Consider the following 18862-nt stretch of genomic DNA (forward strand, 5'->3'; position numbering starts at 1 on the left):
CATCTTCTGTGACTGGTTTCAAGAACGCGGTTCTGCTTTAGTTTTTTCATAACTTAGTAACCTTCTTTCCAGTTTTAAGTTCTGTACCAGATTTATATAGTTACCATTGAGTATGTTAGCTATTTCTCTATCATCTGTAACCACTGTGTTGTCTATTTTCATTGACCTGATATGTGTTTCTTTGTTCAATACAGCTTTTTTTCTTTCATTCAGCATTAATTGCATTCCAAGCTGCCTTTACATTGTTTTTCGAGTTCATTATGTCGGCATTAATTGCTGTTTCTTTTGCCTCTCTTACTATTTTCCTATACTTCTTTCATAGCATTTTCTAATTTTCAATTTCATCCCTCTGTCTCAGATCCTGCAGCTTTGTTATTCCACTGGCAATCCACTTTGTCTGATCCTACAGCTTTTCTTGTCTCTTTACTTTGGGAAATGCTACATTAAAATGGTGTTTAATTGTTGTAATAAATGAATCATACTTTTCATTTATATACTGCACCTGCAGGGTTTCACTCCAGGTTTCCCATCTTAATATTGTTCCAAAGACATTTATATTTTGTTCACTCATGTTTCTGATTTCTTTGTTTTGGTTCTGGTATGTCCTTACTTATGTGGAAGCAGATTAGCTGTCCGTGATGATAAGATATTCCCTTTTGAAGTACATGTGACTCAAAGTTACACCTACTAATATTAGTAATGATGTTGTGAGTAACTGTCTGACTTTCGGAAGTCATTCTGTCGGTACAGATATTGTTGCCTCCATATTGTATTGTATTAATGATTCTTCAGAATCTTGTCTTGGTTTCCCTTGTTGATATTGAAGCCACCAGGTGCTACAATGTTTTTCATAATATTCATTCTTAGTAAATTTTATTTTTTTCCAGAAAGATGATGACCTTGCCACTTGGGGATCTGTACACACAAAACAATCTAAATTCATCTCTCACTGCACCAGTAATTTCAAAGCCCCCCCCCCCCTTTTTTTAATATATATATATACAGGGTTATTACAGATGATTGAAGCGATTTCACAGCTCTACAATAACTTTATTATTTGAGATATTTTCACAATGCTTTGCACACACATACAAAAACTCAAAAAGTTTTTTTAGGCATTCACAAATGTTCGATATGTGCCCCTTTAGTGATTCGGCAGACATCAAGCCGATACTCAAGTTCCTCCCACACTCGGCGCAGCATGTCCCCATCAATGAGTTTGAAAGCATTGTTGATGCGAGCTCGCATTTCTGGCACGTTTCTTGGTGGAGGAGGTTTAATCACTGAATCTTTCACATCACTATGCGTGAAACTTGCTCGCACGCGTTCAACCGTTTCTTCACTCACTGCAGGCCGACCCGTTGATTTCCCCTTACAGAGACATCCAGAAGCTTTAAACTGCGCATACCATCGCTGAATGGAGTTGGTGGATCTTTGTTGAACTTCGTCCTGAAGTGTCGTTGCACTGTTATGACTGACTGATGTGAGTGCATTTCAAGCACGACATACGCTTTCTCGGCTCCTGTCGCCATTTTGTCTCACTGCGCTCTTGAGCGCTCTGGCGGCAGAAACCTGAAGTGCGGCTTCAGCCGAACAAAACTTTATGAGTTTTTCTACGTATCTGTAGTGTGTTGTGACCATATGTCAATGAATGGAGCTACAGTGAATTTATGAAATCGCTTCAATCATTTGTAATAGCCCTGTATATATGGGTAAACTCACGCATTTACTGTTTGCAGTCTTTAGGGGCTTTCCTGTTTTAGTATATATGGAAACTCCACCACCTATACGTTTAGATGTACAGAAATAACTGAATAAGATATAGTCCTTTATTGTCAAGTACCTGACTTTCATTTAGCCCATTTTCACTGATACATACTGTGTCTGGTTGTATTTCACTTGGGACTACTTCTGCTTCATTACAAATGTATTGAATATTCTGATGTAGTACTTTTCTGTAACTCTTCTTTTGCTGACTTACATGTTGTGGGCTGCATTCTGAGAGCATATTTCGTAATCCCTCCATTTTGTTTGGTGCATATATTTTGCTTTTTCAGCTGTAGCAATTGATTTTTCACCCCCATCAGACCATATTAGTGTCCCTTGCTTCTGATTATTTTGCAGACATCTGCTGAGGGTTACAGACCCTAATCTGTGTAAATGCATGCGATCCTTTCCTAGGCAGTTTTCACATAGAAATTTGTTTGGGTCTAGGAAAACTGCTCCAAGACAATCACATTGTTCTTTGACAGCATAATTTATTTTGGAGATTTATTTGCCACTCACTGACCTCACTTTTTATGATACTGCTAAGTATCAGTCGGGATCCCGCATAGACCCTTCTTGCCGTATGCATCATCTTTCTTGTTTCATTAATAATTTTTTCTTTGCTGCCGCTTGTTAACAAATTGGTTCCAGTGTGTATAAAGTCATCACTGTAATTAGTCTTGGTTTCAGAATCCAGTTTTGTATTCATCAGTATGTTTCCCAGTCTGATGTTGATTTTGCAGTTGCAGGCTGCAACATTTTTCAGCAGCGAATTGCCAATTATTAGAAATTCATTTTCATCCACTTGCATAGGTGTGGTCTTGTCTTCTATTTTATTGTATGTAAGCATATTCCATTTATATTTATCTACATGTTGTTGCCTTTCTGAGTTTATTGTGACGTAGGAAATGCTGGATATGTTATTGTTTTTAGGGTTCGTAGGTGCACATTATTTTCGTGGTCTTGCTTTTTCTGTTTGATTTATTTCACAAACACAGGACTTCTTTTCACGTATTAATCTATTATTTTCTTTCTTTATAGTAAGTATTTCTGTTTTTAATGTTTCAGTGGCACTTTGTTGTAGTTTTATATTCCCCCCCCCCCCCCCCCCCCCCAACTGCACTTCAAAGATCAGCTGTTTCGTCACATAAACAGCCATGGCATGTCCATGGAAATCATCACTGATGAGTTTCAGCTTTACTTTTGTGCATTTTTTGTATAACCAGAAGGTGCTCTTTATGCACTAAACACCCCTCATCACCCACTTTTCGCATTCCTTACATGAAGAACTGTTTATTTTTTGCCTTTTTAATGAGAGCAAAGTGTCACTTCACTTCCCTACCAGCGCCATGTTGTTAGTTTATTATGTGCAGCTTTTTCAAATTACTCAGTACCTTTCCTTACTCCAGTGACCAACTATAAACTGCTACTAGGAGGGAAGCAAGTTCCTTCGTGTAATCTGTATTCGATCTTGCAGGCATATTATAAAGTCCAGTTGCCTCTCCTCTGTTGAGTAATTTTGTGATTCACTTGCTATTTTGTGGCCACAAATGTCAATATTTGCTATTTTGGCATTGATGTGATAACTGAAAGGAGGTACTCTGGTATGAATTTCTGCAGTGAAACCATTTCAGATGACTGAATTCAGTATTTTGGCCTTCTTCTGATCATCTCCATTTTTCTGCCAGTATCATGAGGTAACTGAATAGATGATTCTGATTTGATGTAAGACCAAAACTTCTTAGTAATTTCTGTTAAGTTGATCAGCAAAAGTTTACTTTCAAATTTGTTGAACCATCCTCACATTGCTCCCCTTACATTCATTTCTGCTTCATTTAGCTTTAATGTGTCAGCTAGACTCCAAACTGTGCTTAAATCTCTTATAAAGCTCTCTTTTCTGGAGGCAACTTTCTAATGACTCTCAAGTTTGCTCATTGACATTCTACACATATCAAAAAAAGTTTTCTATCAGCCTGGTTCCCAGAACTCCTGAAGACAGATGTTGACTGTGGATATTGTATCACAGACACAGTCCCTTTGACTGTTCAGAGATGTCACTAAACCCACCCAAAGATGTAAACAACCATGCATGAGCAGCGCCTATTAGATGGAGGGGGTACTACAGCCAATCAGTTCCAGTAATTCCACCAGGAAGGAGGTACACAGCTCATGTTGTCTGTAGTTCAACCATGCCTAGACGGTCAATACCACGCATCTGCATTGTTAGTTTGTGCCAGGAAGGGCTCTCAACAAGGGACGTGTCCAGGCATCTTGGAGTGAACCAAAGCAATGTTGTTCAGACATGAGGAGATACAGAGAGACAGGAACTGTAGATGACATGCCTCACTAAGGCTGCCCAAGGGCAACTACCTATGGATTATGGCTCGGAGGAACCCTGACAGCTACACCACCATGTTGAATAATGTTTTTTGTGCAGCCACACTACATCATGTTAAGACTCAAACTGTGTGCAGTAGGCTGCGTGATGTGCAACTTCATGCCTGACGTCCATGGCAAGGTCCATCTTTGCATCCACGACACCATGCAGCACAGTACAGATGGGCTGACCAACATGTCGAATGGACTGCTCAGGATCAGCATCACATTCTCTTCACCGATGAGTGTCACATGTGCCTTGAACCAGACAATCGTTGGAGACATGTTTGGAGGCAACATGGTCAGGCTGAATGCCCTAGACACGCTGTCCAGCAAGTGTAGCGAGGTGCAGGTTCCCTCCTGTTTTGAGGTGGCATTATGTGGGGCCAATGTATACCACTGGTGGTCATTGAAGGTGCCACAACGGCTGTACGATATGTGAATGCTTTCCTCCGACTGATAGTGCAACCTTATCAGCAGCATATTGGCGAGGCATTCATCTTCATGGATGATAATTTGCACCCCCATCGCGCACATCTTGTGAATGAGTTCCTTCAGGATAACGATATCGCTCGACTAGAGAGGCCGTCATGTTCTCCAGACATGAACCTTATCAAACATGCTTGGGATAGATTGAAAAGGGCTCTTTATGGACAGCGTGACCCACCAACCACTCTGACAAATCTACTCCAAAACACCGTTGAGGAGTGGGACAATCTGGACCAACAGTGCCTTGATGAACTTATGGATAGTATGCCATGATGAATACAGGCAAGCATCAATGCAAGAGGACGTGCTACTGGGTATTAGAGGTACCAGTGTGTGCAGCAATCTGGACCAAAACCTTTGAAGGTCTCAATGTATGGTGGTACAACATGCAGTGTGTGGTTTTAATTAGCAATAAAAAGGGAGGAAATGATGTTTATGTTGATCTCTATTCCAATTGGAACTCTCAGAACCAAGGTGATGCAAAACTCTTTTTGATGTATGTATATCCTTATCCCCAGAGTTGAATGTTTGATTTTGTACCTATCCAGGTAACCAACAATTTCTTTTTTTCCCATCACACTTGCCAATCAAAGTTATTATCCTACTTTTATTAATATTTTTATTAATATTTCTATTATTCTATTTTATTAATATTTCTATTAGCACCTGTAGCCTTTGATGCTACAACAGCCTTATGGTCACTGATCACCTGCTGTATGTTAACTGATTTGTAAAGTTCAGGTGTATTATCTACTAAGACATCTAAGTTGCTACCCTCACTGTTTGATTTTAGAATACACTGCTCTAAGTCATTTTCAAAATAACAGTTCAGAAAAACCTCACATGAATCCCTACCTGTGTCAGCTGTTTCAGGTCTTACATTAATGCGAAGTAAATGTGCCTCCAAAATGCCGTATATATTAATCGTGACAGTAACGCCACACAGGTATGTCAACAACACAGTAATGATCTGCTCTAATCCCAATCCTTTCATCATCAAGTTTGAGCACAAAGGTTGTCAGCATGAAACTCTCATTGTGACCAGCCAACAATCACAATGTAACCTGAGTCCAGGAAGTCTACGAGACCACAGGCCAAAGTACAGACAGAATTGTAATTAAGCAGATAGAAGAACAAAAATGGGCTCTACTATATTCCTCACTATATACGCTGATGAACCAAAACGTTATGACCACTTGCTTAATAATGTTATGGTCCATACTCGGATTGCAATACAGCAGCGATTCTGTGTGACATGAATTCAAAAAGTTCTTGGTAAGTTTCTAAAGGTATTTCACTAGAGCCTGCAATGGCACCACATAGGTTTCAGATTAAATAAGAGTTGAATTCCATTTGTACATGCAGTGGGTTTACTAGAACTCATTAATTTGGCATTAGTGAAGGTGAAATACTCATTGTGCTGCAGTTACAAACAAGGTACCACAAACTGACTGTTACCAAATAGTTGAGACATGGAGTTGTTGATAAACATGTAAACAATGTTGAGAACATTGCTAGCTTTTGGACAGACTGTTCTTTGGAGCTATAGAATACACATACACGTACACACCCATACACCTGTATTGCTACATTGTCCCAGCAGGTTACAGTGGGCCAGCACTGCAGCTCAACCAGGGTGAGGCATTGTCAGGTGGATTGGGTGGAGAGTTTATAAATTATTTATAATTATATAAATATACCAAAAATGTGATTAGTAATGTTAACAGTGTAAATTGTCTTTTTTTATAGGTAAAAGAATGTTTCTTAAAATACTTATTCCAAAAAGATAACATTTTGAGGCTTCCAAAATTGGACCTTCGTGTTTATAAAACAGAACTGGAGCCTGCAGCTGCTTCAGAAAAATTTCTACCAGTATTTATGTATGGAACACCTCATGGTTTCTCAGAAATTGAGTATTTCCAGGTAAAATTCATAATCTATGTGGAAGTGATATTTTATTAAATGCAATTAAGTTAAGGTTACTTAACTTCATCTCATAAATGTAAAAATATTGACATAATATTTTTTATTGTTTTTGAATGAAGCGTGAATACTTACTTTGATTAGTTAGTTCCAAAAGAACTTTAGGGGTTTAAGGAACTGGATAGACAAGTTTCTTTTACATTTCGAAGATCTAAAGCATTCAGGAGCGATAGATGTTCTATGTCTTTCTGAACAGCATATAGCCATAGGGATTGAGCAGTTAAACAAAAGTAGTTATGGTGTATCTTTACTTTCATGTAGAGCCAATATGGGAAAAAACCACAGGAGTTAACATCAGATAAAAAAGGCCAAAAATATTGAAACAGTTTTTGTATAGATCAGAACCTATAAATCATGACCTCATAGGTTTCTTCTGTTGAATACTTGTCTTGTAATTGTAGCACTGTACAAATTCTCACTGGAAAATGTTCACTTCTTTATGAGAAATGTATATTCATTAATGAACTATTTGAAGCCACAAGGAGAACCAATAGTTTGGAATGTGTTAGTGTAGATTTCTTAAGATTACAATGGAATCCATGACTTACAATATTATTCCAGTATTGTGTTTACCAGCATGTGCACAACAATATAACTGCACCTTGATTGATAATATATTCATTGACAGTGTTCATTCTGGAAAAAAAATTGTTTGTCACATTGTTAGTGCACTGTTTAATCATGATGGACACATAATGAAAATACAGTTCTGAAACATGTCTATACAAAACATTGAGGCTTAATAATGATTGCAGGGTACAACAATTCAACAATAATTTAAAAGAGTTGAAATGGGATGAGGTAAATGGAAAGATATATGAATGGGTAAATTGATGTACAGGGTGGTTGTAGTTGAACTTTCACTACTTGATGGGGCACCCATGGAAAACAAGTGATCATGGAATAGTGAAAATTTGAGGAAATATTTGTAAGGACATATGGAAGAGAAATGATAAATAAGCCATGGAAAGAAAAATATTTTCATTTTCACATGAAAGAGTAACATTTGTCAGTTGCATACCATGTTTACATTTCAGGTTACAAACATTGGAAGTTTGTAGAGATACCATTTCACAGTTGCTTAAAAAGTCAGAAATGAGTAACTTAATGATTAAAATACAGATTTCTGGAAACAGTAAAGATCCTGTATTACTTGCATTATTGGACTGTATTAGGAAAAAGTATTTTATGGTGTCCAGAAGTATGACAGAAATTAATAATTCTGGGCATAGGATTAAAAGAGCTTTGGAATATTGTAAAATGTAAACAGGAGAAGCTAACCACTGCTCAGTATAGAATAAAATGGATGATTCTACTGTCACAGATGATTCACAAGTTGTGAGTACTTTTAAAATTCACGGTCTTAATGTAGAACAGTACACAGAGCATAACTTAGTCACAGCTAACACTTTGTTCAAGAATCATGAAAGAAGGTTGTATACATGGAGGAATCCTGGAGATACTAGAAGGTGTCAGATAGATTATATAATGGTAAGACAGAGATTTAGGAACAAGATTTTAAATTGTAAGACATTTCCAGGGGCAGATGTGGACTCTGACCACAATCTATTGGTTATGAACTGTAGATTAAAACTGAAGAAACTGCAAAAAGGTGGGAATTTAAGGAGATGGGACCTGGATAAACTGACTAAACCAGGGGTTGTACAGAGTTTCAGGGAGAGCATAAGGGAACAATTGACAGGAATGGGGAAAGCAATACAGTAGAAGAAGAATGGGTAGCTTTGAGGAATCAAACAGTGAAGGCAGCAGAGGATCAAGTAGGTCAAAAGATGAGGGCTAGTAGAAATCGTTGGGTAACAGAAGAGATACTGAATTTAATTGATAAAAGGAGAAAATACAAAAAATGCAGTAAGTGAAGCAGGCAAAAAGGAATACAAATGTCTCAAAAATGAGATCAACAGGAAGTGCAAAATGGCTAAGCAGGGATGGCTAGAGGACAAATGTAAGGATGTAGAAGCTTATCTCACAAGGGGTAAGATAGATACTGCCTACAGGAAAATTAAAGAGACCTTTGGAGAAAAGAGAAACACTTGTATGAATATCAAGAGCTCAGATGGAAACCCAGTTCTAAGCAAAGAAGGGAAAGCAGAAAGGTGGAAGGAGTATATAAAGGGTCTATACAAGGGCGATGTTCTTGAGGACAATATTACGGAAATGGAAGCGGATGTAGATGGGATGAAATGGGAGATATGACACTGCGTAAAGAGTTTGACAGAGCACTGAAATATCTAAGTTGAAACAAGGCCCCGGGAGTAGACAACATTCCATTAGAACTACTGATAGCCTTGGGAAAGCCAGCCCTGACAAAACTCTACCATCTGGTGAGCAAGATGTATGAGACAGGCGAAATACCCTCAGACTTCAAGAAGAATATAATAATTCAAATCCCAAGAAAGCAAGTGTGGACAGGTGTGAAAATTACCGAACTGTCAGTTTAATAAGCCATCACTGCAAAATACTAACACGAATTCTTTATGGACGAATGGAAAAACTGGTAGAAGCCGACCTCGGGGAAGATCAGTTTGGATTCCGTAGAAATGTTGGAACATGGAAGGCAATACTGACCCTACAACTTATCTTCGAAAATAGATTGAGGAAAGGCAAACCTACGTTTCTAGTATTGGTAGACTTAAAATTGGCTTTTGGCAATGTTGACTGAAGGTGACAGGGGTAAAATACAGGGACTGAAAGGCTATTTACAATTTGTACAGAAACCAGATGGCAGTTATAAGAGTCGAGGGGCATGAAAGGGAAGCAGTGGTCGGAAAGGGAGTGAGACAGGGTTGTAGCCTCTCCCCGATGTTATTCAATCTGTATATTGAGCAAGCAGTGAAGGAAACAAAAGAAAAATTCGGAGTAGGTATTAAAATCCATGGAGAAGAAATAAAAACTTTGAGGTTCGCCGATGACATTGTAATTCTGTCAGAGACAGCAAAAGACTTGGAAGAGCAGTTGAACGGAATGGACACTGTCTTGAAATGAGGGTATAAGATGAACATCAACAAAAGCAAAATGAGGATAATGGAATGTAGTCGAATTAAGTCGGGTGATGCTGAGGGAATTAGATTAGGAAATGAGACACTTAAAGTAGTAAAGGAGTTTTGATATTTGAGGAGCAAAATAACTGATGATGGTCGAAGTAGAGAGGATATAAAATGTAGACTGGCAATGGCAAGGAAAGCGTTTCTGAAGAAGAGAAATTTGTTAACATCGAGTATAGATTTAAGTGTCAGGAAGTCGTTTCTGAAAGTATTTGTATGGAGTGTAGCCATGTATGGAAGTGAAACATGGACGATAAATAATTTAGACAAGAAGAGAATAGAAGCTTTCGAAATGTGGTGCTACAGAAGAATGCTGAAGATTAGATGCGTAGATGACATAACTAATGAGGAGGTATTGAATAGAATTGGGGAGATGAGGAGTTTGTGGCACAACTTGACTAGAAGAAGGGATCGGTTGGTAGGACATGTTCTGAGGCATCAAGGGATCACCAATTTAGTATTGGAGGGCAGCGTGGAGGGTAAAAATCATAGAGGGAGACCAAGAGATGAATACACTAAGCAGATTCAGAAGGATGTAGGTTGCAGTAGGTACTGGGAGATGAAGCAGCTTGCACAGAATGGAGTATCATGGAGAGCTGCATCAAACCAGTCTCAGGACTGAAGACCACAACAACAAACAATGTAGAACAGAGTGGTAATGAATGGCACAAAGGTCTGGCTTGTTGAAACATTCATGTTTTCTGTCTTATTTTATGAGTGTGAAACATGGGCCCTTGGGGTCAGAGGCAAGCAGCATATTGATTCATTTTGGTTGGTTGGTTGTTTTGGGGAAGGAGACCAGACAGCAAGATCATCGGTCTCATTGGATTAGGGAAGGAAGTCGGCTGTGCCCTTTGAAAGGAACCATCCCGGCATGTGCCTGGAGTGATTTAGGGAAATCTTGATGCATTTTGACTTTGGTGTGGGCACAGGATGCTGCACATAAAATGGGTGGAAAGAACAACTGATGTGTCCATTATTGAGCAACTGTACTCCAGCTACCTTTCTTCCCATGTCACCCAAAAAATTCTCCATTTCTTTGGCAATATTACGAGAAGTGATGGAGAAAATCTAAAGAAAATAATAATAGAAGGAAAGGTTGAGGGCATGAGACTGAGGGGGAGAACATTGAACAGGAGATATGACCCATCCAGAATGGAAATGTTGTGGTTGGCAGGAGAGCCAACACCTTGTTACTAGAAGAAGCCGAAAAGCACGTGTTTTAGCTCACGCAGGCTGGCGTGAGGTCTGGAACAGGACAAGGAATATAGAATTTAGAAAAAATGGACGTAGTTGGTGGAATACTTAACTTTAATCCATTAATGGTGAACGTCGCTCTTGACGGTACATGATTCAGTATCAATAGTAACTGGTACTGGCGCCTTGCTAGGTCATAGCAATTGACGTAGCTGAAGGCTATGCTAACTATCGTCTCGGCAAATGAGAGCGTATTTTGTCAGTGAACCATCACTAGCAAAGTCGGTTGTACAACTGGGGCGAGTGCTAGAAAGTGTGTCTAGACCTGCCGTGTGGCGGCGCTCGGTCTGCAATCACTGATAGTGGCGACACGCGGGCCCGACGTATACTAACGGACCGTGGCCGATTTAAAGGCTACCACCTAGCAAGTGTGGTGTCTGTCAGTGACACCACAGGAGACACTTGTTTTGTGGCTCACATTTTTTGGCAATCAGCCCTATGACTTGCGCACCAAATGTGGTGTGAAGTAGTCAAATTGAAGATGAAATATTGAAAGCTGTCTTTCCACAAACATTTGAACAATTTAAAATAGCTTCAATACCCTTTTCTGAAATAAATAGGATTATAAAAGTTCTCAGAAACAAAATCTCACATTGTATTAATGGAATTATGAACAAGTATTGAAGAACTTGCCCTGATAGCCATGCATGTTAAGGTGTTTCCAGGGCGGGGAGGTGCGCCAGCCCCAGATTGAAGCCACCCAACAGATTAACACGGGGATGGTGTGCCATCCAGCCTCGATGTGGTTTTTAGATAGTTTTCCACATCACACTAGATGAATAGCGGGCTGGTACCCAAGTTCTGCCTCGGGTACACGATCCACAAACATTTGGATAAATTTCACTTACTTTCACATGAATAAGACTACAGGCAGACAGTTGGTGTGCACATATTCCATCCCAGAGGTAATGGGGTGGCAACAGGAGGGGCATCCAACCACCTGTTAAATTAACTATACCAAATCTGTTAATAATCTTGCCAACTCTGCACCCATGCGGGACAAAGGCACAGGAAAATGAAGAAGATCAACAAATACTGGAGAACTGTTCCAAACTTACTGATACATGTAATGAATCACTAACACAGGGAATTTTTTCAGGCAGATTAAAATATGTTGTATTTAAACTTCTTCATAAGAAAGGTGAATCAAAAAATTTAAATATTTTTTATTTTTTAAATTTTTATTTTTTAAAATTTTTTTCATAATTTTTTTAGAAAGTAACCTGTGGACCAAGGTGCTTGTGATTTTTCTATGCTGTTGTCATCTTCACTTCTGGTGTTCTTGATGACATTCAGTAGCTGTTTTCTTGTTAGTACTGTGAGGTTTTCTGTTAGCCCATGTAATGAAACTACTATTGTTACATGGGGAAGACAGTGAAATTTTGCTGGGGTGAAAATTTTTAACTTCGAAAAGAGATTATTTGATTTAAACAAAAAATCTCAAAAATTGGTTGTTATTCTTGTGTTCCATAGACATAAAGAAATGTGTGAACATGTGGGTGTTTCTTACTGATCACATTGGCCTCCACCACTCAAAGAATTACTTTGAGACAAATGCAAGTGTTTACTGCTAGAACAGTTTCCGAAACATTACACTTTAGTAATCAGTTCTGCAGTGACACTTATATAGTTCAGTTGATTTCTTATACATATCTTAGTTCGGTATATATCAGAGTAATCTGCTTCCTGCTGCTGCTGCTGCTGCTGCTGCTGCTGCTGAAGTAGTCATTGCCTCGGTCCATTTCATCTGCTAACTGGCCAAGTTATGTGAATTCCATGAAATAAACCAGGTACCAAGTCATTTTATAGTGGTTTATTTATGACAAGCTGCACCATTTCTTCTTAGTGGGAGCCCACTCCACATAACAGGCTACATAGTCACAATACTGTATTACAACAATTACATTATTGCAAAGACGTGCGACACAGTGGTTGCATCTCAAAACTCTCCAACTGTCCATTCTTGAGTCTTGTGCTCCTCATATTTATACATTTGTTAACAATCAAGTCAACAAAACTACAGTGTAAATTTATTAAATTAACAATTAAAAGTTAAACATTTTTATGAGTAACTATCCACAAAACCTTGCTTATTTTATACTGAAACTGGCATATACAATAAAAAAGAACTTTTACATAGGATATACATAATATTATATAAAATACTGAAAGATAACAATGCCAACCTAAATTTTCTTAATTATGGCTTCATTTGTAAATACTGCGAACATATATTGGACAAGCATGACCTACTAGTGAACAAATGGAATAGTAAATTTTATGACATTTAGTGTATTGCGCGAAATCACTTATTAGATACCATTGGAATTACGGAACTTTCAAAACAGGAATGTAAAACAAAAGGGTTGTTTTATTTCACCCACCAATTTCCTGGTGAACTCTGTATTGTGTTTCTTGGACCATTTCGTGGTTTGTTGGTTTGGGGGCGGGAATCAAACAGCAAGGTCAACAGTTCCATTGGATTAGGGAAGGATGGGTGAGGGAGTTTGCCATGCCCTTTCAAAGGAACCATCCTTCCATTTGCCTTAAGCGATTTAGAGAAATCGTGGAAAACATGCATGAGGGTGGCTGGATGCCATTTCCTGGCCTCATTGTGATTAACTGCTGTAGGGAATGTTAGGAAGGGTTTGGTTTTGATAGCTAAGTGGCAGTCGGCCCTATTAGTTATTGTTTCTTGCCTAATATGAAGTTCTGCAAGGTTTTTCTCCATTTTCTTGATCCACAGGGATCCAGTGGCTTTATCTTTGTTGGCTACTTTGAAGATTTTATTGGACAGACTACGGGGGTTCATTCTTTACAGATGGCAATATAAAGCTAGTCATCTTCTTTTGATGGCATTGGTGATGTTTTCTTGGTGTCGGTAGAGTTCATGATTAGGTTGGTGCCACAGTCTTCCATCTGGTAGTACGATCCTTGGTCCCACTATCTTTTGCAGGTATTTCCCCTCTTGTAATTGGAGGACTCTTATTGGGGTCTTCTTTTTCTGCAAGCATAATATGGCCTGTATACTTCAATTTTCCTTTGTTCAAAAGCTACTGTTCCACTGAGATCATCTGAGATCCATTATCCAATGTATTTTATGGTTTTGGCTCTCTTGATATGCTTGGTAGCACTGGCTCTCGTCATTCAAGGGCGGTCTTAATATTATTAATGAATTTAGTCTTTCTGATTTTGAACAATAGACCTGTTTTCTTTACTGTGAAATGGAGTGCTTGGTGTTACATTGAACCTACCTCCATGTCATTTCCCAGTATGGTCAGGTCATCAGCAAAAGTCGGGTATGGAATCCTTAGGTTGTCTGCTTTGATTCCCATCCTGAATCCACTGTTCAGTAGTAGAGATCTGGTCCATTCCCTTAGGATTTTTTCCAGGGCACTTTTAAATACAGTGAAGCTCCACTTTTCAAGGGACTTCAAAAAGGTGTAAAACCCAGGAAAAGGTAAAATATGAGAAATAACGTTTTGAGAATTTTTTCTTGTTGTCAACTGCAAATATGTAAGTACGTATTTTGTGTGGTGCTTGAATATGTGTTATTCTGCACCTCTTGCACTTCAGTCTTCTTTTTGAGGTTATCAGGTACTGTGCCTCATCAGTTATGTAGAAAACCAGACACACACACAAACTTTATTAGTCACATTGTTTGTTTGTGTAAAATCACAAAAAATGCATACATAAATACTTCACTTGACAACAAGAATAAATCCTTGAAACACGTTTTGCTCACCATGAATAAAATATGCAACCAGCGCTATGTTTAAACTAAAAGCATTTGAGCAACGCAAAGTGAATTACGGTGTCAACTACCGCTCCAAGTGGCCATACACCAAAACACGCTAAATATGGTTCGACAAAGGTGTCATGATGATCACAACAATCACGAAACTGTGTTTGTGCAGTAGAGGCAGTTTGGAAATGCTTGTGATTGATCATGATATCTTCATTCGAACAAACCTAGTTACTCCCATCAGCCACCACGCCAAGTAGAGCTAGGCAGCGGTGGGAGATATGGCATGAATTGTTCCAACTTTTACACATTTACCAGTTCAGATCTGCTGGATAGAGTGCCCTGGTGTCAAGAAACTTAATCACATAATAATTTTAACTACTACTGGGTGGCCAACATCATGCCAGCATCATTTTTTCTTCACAAAATTTTTTTTTGTAATGCGTAAATCACGGGAAATTATAAATATGTTGACGCAAAATCAGGTGCAAATTAACATTGTGGGCTTAGGAAATTTGACGGGACTGATAAAAAATGTCGTAAATGGCAGGAAAATGTTAATTCCGGGAATGCAATAGCGGGGTTATACTGTAGTATACATGAAATACCACCTCCTTGTATCTCCCCTGTATTGCCTGGGAAACTCTCTGAGAGTTATCTTCTAAACTTTATTGATGTCGTACACAGTGGCCTGCACCAAGCTGTTGAGTTTTTTGTTGAGTCCTAGTTCTCTAAGTATTCCAAAGAGAGTGGTTTTTTTTCCACAATCTAACATTGCTCCTTGTGTCACATACAAAACATTTCCAAAATCCTTGAACGATACATAATGAGACAGCTAGACAATGAGTTAGGGAGGTTTCAAGCAGGTTTCAGAGCATCAAGATCCTGTGCTGAGCAGTGGTTAGCACACTGGACTCGCATTCGGGAGGACGACGGTTCAATCCCATCTCCGGCCACCCTGATTTAGGTTTTCCGTGATTTCCCTAAATTACTTCAGGCAAATGCCGAGATGGTTCCTTTGAAAGGGCACGGCCGATTTCCTTCCCCATCCTTCCCTCACTTGAGCATGCGCTCCGTCTCTAATGACCTCGTTGTCGACGGGACGTTAAACACTAATCTCCTCCTCCTCCTCCTCCTCCTCCTCCTCCTGTGCAGAAAACTACAAAACTTTTAAGACCATCCTCCAAAATATCAACAAACAAGCCACATAGTGGGTACCTGCATTTGTAGAATTCCAAAAAGCATATGAACAAATCGTTTGTTTCTTATTGCATTTGATGTTGTCTACAGTGGACTTGATAGGACTTACGGAGGCATCATTAGTTCGTGGGTGGTACCTTGGAAAACCCCACAAAAAGTTGTGGTTTTCCCCCCAGTGGACCAAAAGCCAGCCAAGGATTTCAAGATGGTTACACACAACATATGACGGAAATTTTTATGACATATTCCTAGGATCCTGATCTCAAACAACCTTTAAAATTTTATTAATATCTTTATCCATATCAGAGATGCAGAGGTTCTGTGATGCCCCACTTCTACATGTAAAATCTGGTATGAGGTAACATTTAAATAACAAATGATCACAGAATTCTTTTTTGTGAATTGAGTGGATAGCAGCTGAGGTCCAGTCATCTGGGAGTTTCTGACTAGCCCTTATGTCTGCTATTTCTTTACTGACATTGTTGTTGTTGTGGTCTTCAGTCCTGAGACTGGTTTGATGCAGCTCTCCATGATACTCTATCCTGTGCAAGCTTCTTCATCTCCCAGTACCTACTGCAACCTACATCCTTCTGAATCTGTTTAGTGTATTCATCTCTTGGTCTCCCTCTACGATTTTTACCCTCCACGCTGCCCTCCAATACTAAATTACTGATCCCTTGATGCCTCAGAATATGTCCTACCAACTGATCCCTTCTTCTAGTCAAGTTGTGTCACAAATTTCTCTTCTCCCCAATTCTGTTCAATACCTCCTCATTAGTTATGTGATCTACCCATATAATCTTCAGCATTCTTCTGTAGCACCACATTTTGAAAGCTACTATTCTCTTCTTGTCTAAACTATTTATCGTCCACGTTTCACTTCCATACATGACTACACTCCATACGAATACTTTCAGAAACGACTTCCTGACACTTATATTTATACTCGATGTTAACAAATTTCTCTTCCTCAGAAATACTTTCCTTGCTATTGCCAGTCTACATCCTCTCTACTTCAACCACCATCAGTTATTTTGCTCCCCAAATAGCAAAACTCCTTTACTACTTTATGTGTCTCATTTCCTAATCTAATTCCCTCAGCATCACCCGATTTAATTCGACTGCATTCCATTATCCTCATTTTGCTTTTGTTGATATTCATCTTATATCGTCCTTTCAAGACACTGTCCATTCCGTTCAGCTGCTCTTCCATGTCCTTTGCTGTCTCTGACAGAATTACAATGTCATCGGTGAACCTCAAAGTTTTTACTCCAAATTTTTTTGTTTCCTTTACTGCTTGCTCAATATACAGATTGAATAACATTGGGGAGAGACTACAACCCTGTCTCACTCCCTTTCCGACCACTGCTTCCCTTTCATGCCCCTCGACTCTTATAACTGCCATCTGGTTTCTGTACAAATTGTAAATAGCCTTTCGGTCCCTGTATTTTACCCCTGTCACCTTCAGAATTTGAAATAGGTATTCCAGTCAACTTTGCCAAAAGCCAATTTTAAGTCCACCAATACCAGAAACGTAGGTTTGCCTTTCCTCAATCTATTTTCTAAGATAAGTCGTAGGGTCAGTATTGCCTCCCATGTTCCAACATTTCTACGGAATCCAAACTGATCTTCCCCGAGGTCGGCTTCTACCAGTTTTTCCATTCATCTGTAAAGAATTCGTGTTGGTATTTTGCAGTGATGGCTTATTAAACTGATAGTTCGGTAATTTTCACATCTATCCACACTTGCTTTCTTTGGAATTTGAATTATTATATTCTTCTTGGAGTCTGAGGGTATTTCGCCTGACTCATACATCTTGCTCACCAGATGGTAGAGTTTTGTCAGGGCTGGCTCTCCCAAGGCCATCAGTAGTTCTAATGGAATGTTGTCTACTCCCAGGGCCTTGTTTCAACTTAGGTCTTTGAGTGCTTTGTCAAACTGTTTATGCAGTGTCATATCTCCCATTTCATCCCATCTACATCCTCTTCCATTTCTGTAATATTGTCCTCAAGAACATTGCCCTTGTATAGAAACTCTGTATACTTCTTCTACCACGCCTCTACATCCTTACATTTGTCCTCAAGCCATCCCTGCTTAGCCATTTTGCACTTCCTGTCGGTCTCATTTTTGAGATGTTTGTATTCCTTTTTGATTGCTTCATTTACTGAATTTTTATATTTTCTCCTTTCAATATCTCTTCTGCTATCCAAGGATTTCTATTAGTCCTCGTTTTTTTACCTGCTTGATCCTCTGCTGCCTTCACTATTTCATCTCTCAAAGCTGCCCTTATTCTTCTACCGTACTTCTTCCCCCCATTCTTGTCATTCATTCCCTAATGCTCTCCCTGAAACTCTCTGCAACCTCTGGTTCTGTCAGGTCCCATCTCCTTAAATTCCCACCTTTTTGGAGTTTCTTCAGTTTTAATCTACAGTTCATAACCAATAGATTGTGGTCAGAGTCCACATCTGCCCCTGGAAATGTCTTACAATTTAAAACCTGGTTCCTAAATCTCTGTCTTACCATCATATAATCTATCTGAAACCTTCCAGTATCTCCAGGTTTCTTCCATGTATACAACCTCCTTCCATGATTCTTGAACCAAGTGTTAGCTATGATTAAGCTATGCTCTGTGCAAAAATTCTACCAGGCTGCTCCCTCTTTCATTCCTTACCCCCATTCTATATTCACCTACTACATTTCCTTCTCTTCCTTTTCCTACTGTCGAGTTCCAGTCACCCATGACTATTAAATTTTTGTCTCCCTTCACTATCTGAATAATGTCTTTTATCTCATCTTACATTTCATCAATCTCTTCGTCATCTGCAGAGCTAGTTGGCATATAAACTTTTACTACTGTAGTAGGCGTGGGCTTCATATCTATCTTGGCCACAATAATGCGTTCACTATGCTGTTTGTAGTAGCTTACCCGTATTCCTATGTTTTTATTCATTACTAAACCTACTTGTGCATTACCCCTATTTCA

The 18862-nt window shown here is 39.0% G+C and overlaps 1 protein-coding gene across 6 annotated transcripts in view; it reads left to right on the top strand.

The window, feature by feature from the left end:
• The window catches only part of LOC126185133 (biotin--protein ligase), a 360657-nt gene that overhangs the window by 269580 nt on the left and 72215 nt on the right, over nucleotides 1-18862 (top strand). For all 6 annotated transcript variants that reach the window (XM_049927960.1, XM_049927964.1, XM_049927963.1 and 3 more), the window contains one exon: nucleotides 6382-6555. In XM_049927960.1, the coding sequence (XP_049783917.1) occupies nucleotides 6382-6555 (174 nt within the window). The remainder of the gene's footprint in view (nucleotides 1-6381; nucleotides 6556-18862) is intronic.

Source organism: Schistocerca cancellata, chromosome 4 (assembly GCF_023864275.1).
Source record: "Schistocerca cancellata isolate TAMUIC-IGC-003103 chromosome 4, iqSchCanc2.1, whole genome shotgun sequence".
NCBI lineage: Eukaryota > Metazoa > Arthropoda > Insecta > Orthoptera > Acrididae > Schistocerca > Schistocerca cancellata.